A 12,474-nucleotide genomic window follows, 5' to 3' on the forward strand; every position below is an offset into this window, starting at 1 on the left:
GGCAACAAATCAGATGAAAACCAACTGAGGTTTAAAAGTAATAATTCTCAATAATTTGGTTTAGATAAAAATCTCAGAACATTAGATTTCACTAGAAGGAAACTTAAAGATTATTTAGTTTAACTGTCATTTTATAGATGAGGAAACTGAAGTCTGGAAAAGTTAAGTTAGTTGTGGGAGATTATACAGCTTTATTAGTAGCAAATTCTAAACTAGAATCTCCGTTCAACGATTTTTACACCTTCAATTAATGTTAAATAAGATTTAAAAGATGAAAAACGACTCACCTCTATCCAATTTGTAAGCCAGTAACACTCTGGATCTGTATTTTCCACTGTGAAAAGAACATTTCCTCTGGGAATGACAGAGCCCTCAGGAACAGCTTTTATTTCTATTGGAAGATGTCCGTCATATTTCTGGTAGAAGAAAATAACAAATTTATTCATATAACAGATGACACTCAATTACCTGTTCTACTAAGTATCTTCACATTTTGCAGAAGCTAAATTTACTGTCATAAGAGGAAACTACACTTACGAAGGTTATATTGTTGGTTACTCTAGTCAGAATATCCTTATCTTGACCCTTTAAAATTAGTTAAAATTATTAACAACTTAGGCACTGATATAAATTTTTAAATTTAATGTTGCTAAGTGCATCTGCTAAGAGTATTTATCACTAGAAGAGGTAAATAATTCTAAGTTGAATAAAACAAAAAAGTTGTTTTTTCCCTGCTCATTCAGGAAAAAAAAGGATGAGCTTATTCCAACATACATATATTCAAAGTATTCTAAGAATACTATTTTTATTTTAAATTGTTCATTTTCATAAAAGAAAGGCTAAAGACCAAAAGATAAAATAAGGAATTTCTATTATAAAACAAAAGAAAACAAAGAGAGGAGAGATGGGGAAATCCCTGCAGAAGGACGCTCCAGAGGTTCCCTCTATTCTGGTAGTAGACCCGAAACCATCATACAGGCAAGGTACAGAACCCTAGCAATCAACACCCACGTCTGACTTAACTGACTTCTTACTACTGCAAAATTTCTTCCAAAATTAGGCTGAGGGTTACTTGCTACAAGGTATGTTAATAGATATTTAAGTGTATCTCCTCCCACCACCACTTACTCCTTGGATGTTGTCACTATAGTCTAGTGGCTTTTGCTAAATAAACCTTTCTTATTTCTAAAAAAAAAAAAAAAAAAGGTAAAGGCTGTGGCTAACTTTTTGCTAGGAAGGTAAGTTGCTTCAGAAATCCTAATAGTTCAAGGGTATATGTGAAACTTGGTAAACGGTCTGTGAAGCTAGTGAATGATGCCCCATGATCATATCAATGTACACAGCTATGATTTAATAAAAAATAAAAAAATTAAAAAAAAATGTTAATGTATTTTATATTCTTTTAGCACAGCTACAGTGTCACTGTATTATAAACACAACACTTCTGTGTTATGAGATAACACAATTATCTCATTTGATAACAACATAATCCATGCGTCACAGTGCCTTAAAAATTATGACATTCAAGGACTGTTTTTCTTCCCCCTCCCTTGTTTTAATAATTTGGGGATTAAAAAACAAAATAAAATGTTGTGATATAGTAAAAAAAAAAAAAGAAATCCTAATAGTTTAATTATGTGATTTGGGACATAATAATTAAATAAAAGAAAAAATTAATGAGAGGCCCTGGAGGAATCATGATATAGCAAAAAGAACACTGCCAAATTCTGGCTTGGACTCAAAAATAGCTGAGAAACTTCACACAAGTTTCTTAACATTTCTAGGTCTCAGCTTCTATGTTTGTTAAATGGAGTTAGATAAGATTATCTGTAGGGAACCTATAATTATCTAAGATTTTGTGATCATAATCAAATAATATGCCATACTGGCCACTGGGAATTATAGTAATAAGCATAGTACCAAATTCATTACTGTATTTATCCTCACAACTAACTTCATAAAAGAGAAATGGGGCAAATATAGGAGTTAGCACACAAATTTTACTGACCTTACTTAAAATATGGGAAAAGAGTAGCTCTAAGTGCTTACCTTTTTCCAAGATCGAAAATTACCAAATAGTAAAACTCAGTCTTATAATATAGGCATGCAACATTTCTACTTATCTTGTGTTTGATAGCCCATACAATGTAAAAGACTTTCATTTGTGAGATTTAAATTAACCGGTAACATCATGAGCTGCCAAGAGATTCCATTCCCTTCATCTTTGTAATAAAGAAAACAAGTAGAGGTCATTCAACTCTGTAACTCAATTAACATGTCTTTGAGTGCCTAGAAGTTTAAGCAATGAATTCAAACATACTAGGTATGCATATTACAATACAATAAAGAATAAAAGAATGAAAATCAACTTCATGAATCTACACCTAACTTTTCTAACTAATCAGTGAGAGAAATTTCTCAGAATCACTGGAAGTGATAAGCACTCTGCCTCTATTTTCACAAGGAAAATCTTTTTGAAATTATGCCTCTTTAACTATCTGAGTTATCTCAAGAGCTTTATCCTCTACCTCTTTGAAATTATCAAATAACCATCCCTTTCTTAATTATAGTGTATTTTCAGGAATGGATTAAACTGTATTTGTGAAAAATGCTAGTTATTTAAATTGTAATTGATTTAAGTCAGTGTTTTTCAACCTTTTTTATCTCACAGCACATTTGAACCTATAAGTTAAACTTCCATGGCACACTTAAATTAAGTTGCTCAAAAAAAAAAAAAAGAGTTAAAAAAAGAAATATATTCACTGTGCTTTAAATTTCTTTCAAAAATAATTTAATTAGTGATCTCAAAAATGTTCATGGCCTGGCTAAGTTTCTCTCATGGCAACGCACTGTGCAGCGGCACACTGGTTGAAAATCACTGATTTAAGTACTTAGACTTACGTAGATCCTATATGCTAATGATTCATCACTAGTGTGTGTGTGGGCAAATCAAGTTACCCTTAACTTTTCAAAAGAACGTCTAAACCATGCCTGGGTGCCTTTAGCTAAATGGTTAGAGCATTGGCCCTGGGCACCAGGGGTGATAGGTTTGAAACCATCCTGGGCCTGCTAAACAACAACAAAAAAAGAGAACGTCTAAAACAGACATTATATTCAGAGCACAACAAAAAAGAATTGTAATCATAATATAATCTTCTATTCAACTCCTTTGCAAGAAATTTTGAATTAAAAGCAAAATCAAGATAGATCAAACATGAAACTTTTTTTACCTCAAGAATGTAATTCCATCCCTTTTCATTAAAGACATCATCTTGGAAATGTTCTTTATAGACCTCTTTGGCTTCCTGGATTTTCTCTTTGGTCACTACTTTACCTAAAAGAATACACATGTCGGTATTTACATTTCTAAAGCCATTCTGTCAGTTGCTGAACTGTCACAGAATTAGTATCTTTAGTTATTTCACACATTCTATGGATTAAAAAATGAACTAAGAGATTAAATGACCCACCTAGCATCAATAACAGAGTCAGAAAAAGAATTTGTATTTCTAACCACTCACTTTAAGCATAAAACATTCATTTTAAAAGCAGATGTGTAAATAAAAAAATTATGACTTTTTTAAAAATCATAGTAAATTTTTTTTTCTGTAAGATTTTATTTTTATTTATTTATTTATTTTATTGTTGGGGATTCATTGAGGGTACAATAAGCCAGGTTAAAAATCATAGTAAATTAACTTGTAAAATGTATCTCTACTATCTCTATTAATTTAGATACTCTCCAAATTTGAGATGACTCAAAAGCTTCTTACATAACCAGGTGAACCTCCCTTTATTCATAGAGAATGAGATATCTTCAGGGCTGGTAAGCCAGTCATTTTCACAATTACTAAATTTTTGCCACCAAACACACTTTTAGTTAGCTTTTCTCAGTAAGAGAGGAAAACAGTAGAGTATCCACTTAAAATATGAGAATGAGGACTAAATGAGTTAAGAATTATGAACATTTGCAAATAATGTTGGTTTACAGCAGGTAATAAATACCTTTTAGTTATAATTGATAATAATATTTTACAAAGTTTTTAAGCTACAGAATTAGCTATAGCTAAATTAAAGTGTACCATCAGTCTTTGGTAACTTTATAGAAAATATCTTGGAGGCTGAGTGTGGTGGTTCACTTGAGCTCAGGAGTTCAAGACCAGCCTGAACAAAAAGTGATACGCCCAACTCTACTAAAAACAGAAAAACTAGTGCATTATTGTGGCAAGTTCCTATAATCCCAGCTACTCAGGAGCCTGAGGCAAGGGAATTGCCCGAGCTGAAGAGTTTAAGGCTGCTGTGAGATAGGATCCCAAATGGTACTCTACTCAAGGCACAGAGAAACTGTCTCAAAAAATCAAACGAAGAAATATCTGGGGTATTCTTGCCACACCTAAGTTATTTTTCATACCTAGCTAGGTTTTCTTTTTCAATAGTATAACACTATCTGAATTGCCTGATCTTAAAATAGCCAAGATTATAGTAAAAGGCAGCCATTTGTATAAAATTCAACTTAATCTTTATTCACTTTTAAGATTATTTTTATTTCAAAAGATCAGAGAGATAAACTTTCTAAGATGTATAGATGTCTAGGAACTACCTAGAAACACCATTAACAAATGAAACTAGACATGGCTTTTCATATAAAAAAGCACAGACATTATTTTGGGGATTTTTCTGCTTCTATATGTTTTTGAAACTAAGTCCACAGACATAGGTAATTTTAAAAATTAAGTCTTTAAGGTAAAACTAATATAAAAATATTCTAATTATAATTGCTACCATAATTCAAAATGAGGTTAGTAACAAATTTCCGGTCAGTAACAAATCCTATACTTTCAATTAATGACTAAAATCTATTAACAAACCACAGCATCTCCAAAAATTACTGACTTTTCTAAACTTATTCCCAAATTTAGCAGTTTCAGAAAACCTTTCTCATACTTAGAACATCAAGCATGCATACAAAATTTTAAGATTTAATGGATACAAATTAACAGATTAATAAAAACCCAAAAGACTTCTAAAATAGTTAAAATAATTGAGTAAATATCAAAATTAAGACTATTCAAAAAACTTATTTCAAATAATAGAACATAACAATGTAGGAAAAAATTATGAAATGTTATATAACATTTAAAACACTATGTTAAATGTTACAGAAACATTTAAAACATAGTGTTTTAAATATACTGGGAAAAGTAATACCTTTTAAATACTTATTAAGAATGTACTGCAACCCATAAAATACTGTTTCCTCGTATTTCACTTTCCTAAGTTTGGAATTTTCTGTCTTCTTGTCACGGCATTCAAAGTAGGAATAAACTTTGCTTGTGTTGGGTGGGTATTGTTTGTAGTGAGTAACCTACATAAAGAGAAATACTTTGGTTAGAAAACACCAGAAGAATAGACCATAAATCATAACAGAAAAAGGCTTGAAATTATTCCAAAATCAGAGAAACTATACTTCTTGTTATTGATTAGAATAGCAGAATAACAAGTATTTGCTATACAGAATAAAAAGTATCTTACTTATTAACTCCAGGACAATGTTAAATTTTGTAAACAAACAGACTAAACTTAAATATTAATACACATCTCTAAGCTGGAAAAGTATCTCATTTGGTCTTGGAGAAAATAGAGAAGGAGCTACTTGGGGGCACACACACAACACAGGCTCACACCTGTATTCCTAGCATTCTGGGTGGCTGAGGCAGGAGGACTGCTTCAGCAATCCTCAATGAGGGGCAAGAGAGAGCCTGGGAGACCACTTAAAAGAGGGGACTAGGAAGACTTCTCTGAGATGGTGACATGTGAGCAGAACCTAAATGACAGACAAGAAATGCTCTGTCTTAAGGGGCAGAACAGAAGTTAAGGCCAGTCTAGTTGGTGTTCAATATAAAGAAATGAACTGATGGCGGTGCCTGTTGTTCTCAATGGAGTAGGGCACCAGCCCCATATGCCAGAAGTGTTGGGTTCAAAGCCAGCCCTGGCCAAAAACTGAAAAACAAAACAAACAAACAAACAAACAAACAAACAAAGAACTGAAAGGCAGCAGAATTTGGTAGTTACTACTTGAAATATGCAGTATATTCCATTAAGTCAACAGTCAATGACTTCTCATGACTACTTCTTTATTTGTACAATGGGGTACTGAGAATGATCACTTTTAGCCTGCACAGCGACTCTATGGAATACCTGGATAAAAGCAACAGCAGCCAAAAAAATAAAATAAAATAAATAAAAATAAATAAAAAATTCTGTTGTAATCTTTCTTTTTCCAAAATCACCTCCTAATTGGAAAACAAATCCCTATGCAATGAAACATTAAATCCTTATGAATTAAAATATAAAGACGTCTTAGCATAAATTTCTACTCTATGAGTTTGGGTAAGGGCCACTATTAAAAATTTATCTGCTTTTGCTTTAAGGAGAAAAAAGTGAAAAATGAGTATTCTTTATAATTTGAATTTTTATCAATGTTTTAACTATGTAAAATATTTTACCAATAAAAAAATAATGGAAAGAGTACTGCATTATTTGCCTCCCTGAAAGACTAGAAATACTAATGTCTTAAAGCAATGGTTCTCAACCTTCCCCCAATGCCGTGGCCCTTTAATACAGCTCTTGTGGATTGCGACCCACAGGTTGAGAACCATGGTCTTAAAGGTTAAGGTATACGGTGAATCTGGCAATGGTTATGGAAATCTTTGTGGACCAAGTTTCATGGGTGACCACTATGAAAGTAAAACATTTTTCCTAGTTAGCTCTGACCTCAAGTTTAGAAAAGCCCACGTTTTCTTTGACTGCACAATCTCAATCTCAGTAAAACTTGGCTCTATCCTAATGAATCTTTGTAGCTTAGCACAAAATTCTAAGATGACTATATTTCCATTAACAACAGACATCCTGTTTCCTTGCCAATGGAAGGACAGTTGCAACTCTATAAAAATAGCCCCTGTTGGTGCATACAAGCAACCCTGGAGGTAAATTTTTAGAGTTAACATGTGATCTGAGAGCTTACCTTTGCGTGAGTATTCAGAATGCATATCATTTAAAATATAAAATTGTCTAGGCTGCTTAGTTAGAAACAAAGTAAAATCTTTTGTGGATAAACTTAAGAGAACTGTTTTAGAATACTGCTAAAGAATCAAAGTTGTCTAGGCAAACTTATAGGTAATTAATCATAAAACATAATTTACTATTATAAACCACCTACTAACACCCAACAAGTTTATAGACGAATACAAAGCATGTTTAGATCTATCTGTATGTACATATACACACTGTTTAATTGGGAAATTTTTTAAAAGCAGAATTATAGATTACAATGATTCTCGTTCTGCTAGTTTACTATCGTCTTCATTTTACTTTTTCCTAAACTGGTCATTTTGAAACTTCAAGAGAAAATGGGATAACATAAATTCAAATCAATCGTTATTTTATAAATAGTTCATTCACAAGCACATACTCTGTATCTATTCTGCAGACACTGTTTCAGATGCTGACAGTGAGAAAGTAAAACACAGGGACATGGTCCCTATTCTCATGGGGCTAATGAGAGCTAAAGGAGAGAGAAAAACAATACACAAGCAAAACAATTTCACACCCAGATGAGGATACTATAAAAAATTAAGAAAAGGCCAGGTATGGTGGCTCACACCTGTATTTCTAGCATTCTGGGAGGCTGAGGCAGGAGCATTGCTTGAGCAATCCTCAATGATGGGCAAGAGGGAGCCTGGGAGACTACTTAAAATAGGGGACTAGGAAAGTCTCCCTGAGATGGTGATATGTGAGCAGAACCTAAATGACCAAGAGACAAGAAATGCTGTCATAAGGGGCAGAAGTTAAGGCCAGTCTGGTTGGTGCTCAAACTATGGGGGTGGGATGGAGTGGTACGTGCTAAGGTGAGAGGTAGGCAGGGATAAGATCCTGGAAGGCTTACAGGCTACCACAAGGAGCTTGGATTTTATATGAAGTGCACTGGGAAGCCATCATGCTTTAAGCTGGGGTGAATAAGATCTGACTTACATTTTTAAAAGATCAGCCTGATGGTGGGTCGAGAATGGATTATAGGGTGACTAGTGTGGAAGCAGGAGTTAAGAGGCTACTGCCAAAGATCAGGTAAGATGAGAGAAATGCCCAGTATTTTTGGAGGCAAAGGAAAACGAGGCTGATCAACTGGATGTGAGTGATAATGATGGGGAAGAATTAAGAACGGCTTCATTAATGGTGCCATTTTGTAAGATGAAATGGTTTTTATTGCTGTGGAAGGAATAAGTAGGAAATTCAAGAGCTCAGTTTCTTTTTTTTTTTTTTATTGTTGGGGATTCATTGAGAGTACACAGAAGCAGGTTACACCGATTGGTTTTGTTAGATAAGGACCCTCTTATATTTGTCTCTCCCCCCAAAGGTGAACCCTATCCCTTGACCCTCCATGCCCCCCCTCCTTCCCTTTAGAGCTCAGTTTTAAATGTTAAGTACTAAGAAAAAGTTGCCAATATTCAAAATTAAAGTGAAGTACAAAAAGGATGCTCTTAAATCACATTCAGGTTTTAGCACTATTTTGACTTCTATCACTGGAGAAAATGGTTCTATAATAAATGTAAGATCATCATTAGATGTGGCCAAAACAGAAAATATCTGATCACATCCTAGCAAACCTTACCACTGAAAATGTTTTCTAAATGGGCATGGTTTTCTTGCTGCCTAAACACAAATGCACGTGTGGTAAAGAACATAAGCACACAGAAAAATGTAGTTCTTTGAATAGAATTTAATTTCCCAGTTATGAAATTTACTTCACAAAAGATACGTTTCTAAAAATTACTATGTACTATATAATAATAACTGATCTTATTTTAATGCCTACAACACAAGATTCTAGCCTTAAGTTTATAACAAGGGACAGCTTTTTCCATTACACAGAGCTGGCCAAGCAAAGGCATCAGAAAACTATTCCTAATGCTAAATGCCCTTGTTCTACGTATGAGTTAAAAAAAAGAATGTATAAGATATATTTAAGTTGAATAGAATCTTTCTGAAGAGTAAAGTCTAGTTTTCTATAGACACCCCATAGGGTTGATAGGATGTCTTTCCAAGATAGAAAGAAATGCTGACAATGGGATCACATGACCAAAGGCAGCTACTACTAACCCATTTTTTCAGTTACTTTTTTTTTTTCTTTTCTTCTTTTTTTGAGACAGAGTCTCACTTTGGCACTCTAGGTCCCTGGGTAGAGTGCTGTGACATCGTAGCTCAAAGCAACCTCAAACTCTTGGGCTCAAGCTTCTTGCTTCAGCCTCCCAAGTAGCTTGGACTACAGGTACCTGCTAAAACACCTGGCTATTTTTTAGAGATGAGGTGTCCCTCTTGCTCAGGCTGGTCTCAAACTAGTGAGCTCAAGCAATCTACCCACCTTGGCCTCCCACAGTGCTAGCATTACAGGTGTGAACCACCACGCCTGACCTATACTTTCTTTTTAACTGCTAAGAAATAATCACAAACCAATATTAAAAAAAATAAGATGTATGTAAAAGTATAGGATCACATATGCAAGGTTACATAGCAAGTTATGTTATCTATAATACCTAAGGGCAATCAGAAAAGGATTCACTCAGCCCTACATTAGGTAAGACTTTCTGCCACTTCAAAGCTAGGTTTGTACTAGAAATGCAAAAATTATAAACTATTCTTTCTTCTTTTTAGTATTATCGAAGATTTCTCAAACCCTGGAAAATCCATCTGTTGTCCCAGAAAATTATACATTGTTATTTGGCTTTGAAGCTATAATCATTCATAAATATGGTTTAGATCTCTGGGGAAGACAGATGGCTAACAAACATGAAAAAATGCTCATCGTCCCAAATCATCAGAGAAATGCTATCCTGAGCTATCACCTAACCCCCGTTGAGTATAGCCCTTGTCCCAAAGTCCCAAAGTTGCAGATGCTGGCGTGACGTGGAGAGAGGGGAACACTTTTACACTGTCGGTGGGACTGCAAACTAATACAGCCTCTTTAGAAAGAAGCACGGAGAATCCTCAAAGAACTCAAATTAGACCTTCCATTTGATCCTGCAATTCCATCACTACCCTGTTTCCCCGAAAATAAGACATCCTCCGAAAATAAGACCTACTCACAGGAAAGATAAGACGTCCCCGAAAATAGATCTAGCGCATCTTTGGGAGCACACCTTAATATAAGATACTGTCTTATTTTCAGGGAAACAGAGTATGCATCTACCCAGAGAAAAAATCATTCTCTTATAAAGACATTTGCACTATATTACTTATTGCAGCTCAATTTATAATCCCCAAGATGCAGAAACAACCCATATGCCCATCAACCCAGGAATGGATTAACAAACTGTGGTATATGTATACCATGAAATGCTATTCAGCCATAAAAAGATGGAGACTTTACATCTTTTGTATTAACCTGGATGAAACTGAAATACATTCTCCTCAATAAAGTATCACAAGAATGGAAAACCAAATATCAAATGTACTCAATACTACCATGAAGCTAGTAGACGATCTAATACATGCTGGCATAAGAGAAAACCCAATTCAGTTCAGATGAGGGGGGAGGGGAAGCAGGGAGGGCATTGGTGTGCTCCCACTTAATGAGCACAATGTTAAGGGTACATGGCACACCTTTGGATGCGGGACACAATTACAAGAGGGGCTCTACCTAAAAACCGCAAATATTGTAACCTAGTTGTTTGTATCCTCACATTAATGTGAAATTAAAAAGAAAAGAGAAAGAAAAATATATGGTTTAGGAATTTTTGATTATTTTTGGGAGTGTAAGAGATTGCAAAACCATCTACGATCATATTGCCTCTTCCTTCAAACCTCCTGGCATTTAGTTTCTAAAAACTTGCACCTCTTTTGCCATACCTTCAAGCCAGATGACATTAACTTATAATGAGAATACCATCTTAATTACTGACCTAAATTAATCTTCCTATGAAGTATATTCATGATTTATAAGATTTAATTTCTGTTGTCCGAGTTTTTCCTATAATTTATAATACAAAACTTGACTGGAAAATTGAAGTATATGAAAAATGTCATATATATCTTTAAAGATGTATCAAAAGAATTCATAGATAGTGTCTGGGTACAAATTCCTCACAAGGATCAGGCTGTCTTGGGAGCCACTACAATTACACCTGAATGTCTGTACAGAAACTGTGAAAGATGTGCAACTATGACAAACATGAACAGCTTAGGGGAAGACACTGGGAATCTACGGCCTGAGGCAAAACTAACTTGACCATATGATGATTCTCATCTATCCCTAAATCTTTCCTTCAAAAAAAGCCCAAGTGTCTAAGATTTGTTATTCTGTCACTGAAGCAAAATTTTCTTTTTTAACAAAGCTGCCTTAAATGACTAATCATCATATATAAATTATAAAGCTCTTTGAAACTTCTAAAAAAAAAAATCAACTTTCTTCCATGCTATAATTTTAAGAGACTATTCATCTTTGTCTTCTTTTATATACCCAATAGGTCTCCAATATTGATTAAATGGATGGTTGAAAATATGCTGAGTTCTCAATAACAAGCTTAAAAATTTACACTGGACAGCACACTCCATAACTACTACATATATAATGTGGTTTCAATTATAAATCGTTTACAGCTTACTTTTGTGCACTATATGTCTTTTCCAATTATAGCGTAATTGGCATCTTCCATTTAATATGTTATAGGTAAAATGTTCAAAAGTGTTATTTTGTACTTCTCATCAGCCCACGGAACTTACTCCAAAATCGATCACATCTTAGGTCACAAGTCTAACTTTGTAAATTTAAAGGAATAGAAATTATTCCATGCATCTTCTCGGACCACCATGGAATAAAACTTGAGCTGAGTAACAACAGGAATCTGCATGCTCATACAAAAACATGGAAGTTAAATAACCCTATGCTGAATGATAGCTGGGTCAGAGATGAGATTAAGAGGGAAATTGCCAAATTTTTGAAACAAAACGATAATGAAGACAAGAACTATCAGAACCTCTGGGACACCGAAAGGCAGTTCTAAGAGAGAAATTTATAGCACTGCAAGCCTTCCTCAGGAGAACGGAAAGAGAGGACGTTAACAATTTAATGGGGCATCTCAAGCAACTGGAAATGGAAGAACACTCCAACCCCAAACCCAATAGAAGAAAAGAAATAACCCAAATCAGAGCAGAACTAAATGAAATTGAAAACAAAAGAATAATACAACAAATCAATAAATCACAAAGCTGGTTTTTTGAAAAGGTCAACAAAATAGATAAACCTTTGGCCAACCTAATCAAGAAAAAAAGAGTAAAATCTCTAATCTCATCAATCAGAAATGACAAAGACGAAATAACAACAGACTCCTCAGAAATCCAAAAAATCCTTAATGAATATTACAAGAAACTTTACTCTCAGAAATATGAAAATATGAAGGAAATTGACCGATACTTGGAAGC

At 34.2% G+C, this 12,474-nt stretch overlaps 1 protein-coding gene across 3 annotated transcripts in view; it reads right to left on the minus strand.

Annotated features, from left to right (window-relative positions):
- The window catches only part of NAMPT (nicotinamide phosphoribosyltransferase), a 51,632-nt gene that overhangs the window by 31,846 nt on the left and 7,312 nt on the right, over nucleotides 1-12,474 (minus strand). For all 3 annotated transcript variants that reach the window (XM_053608383.1, XM_053608382.1, XM_053608381.1), the window contains exons 3-5: nucleotides 5,209-5,365; nucleotides 3,231-3,334; nucleotides 288-416 (exon numbers count right to left, since the gene is read on the minus strand). In XM_053608383.1, the coding sequence (XP_053464358.1) occupies nucleotides 288-416; nucleotides 3,231-3,334; nucleotides 5,209-5,365 (390 nt within the window). The remainder of the gene's footprint in view (nucleotides 1-287; nucleotides 417-3,230; nucleotides 3,335-5,208; nucleotides 5,366-12,474) is intronic.

The sequence above is a fragment of the Nycticebus coucang genome, chromosome 11 (assembly GCF_027406575.1).
Source record: "Nycticebus coucang isolate mNycCou1 chromosome 11, mNycCou1.pri, whole genome shotgun sequence".
Taxonomy (NCBI): domain Eukaryota; kingdom Metazoa; phylum Chordata; class Mammalia; order Primates; family Lorisidae; genus Nycticebus; species Nycticebus coucang.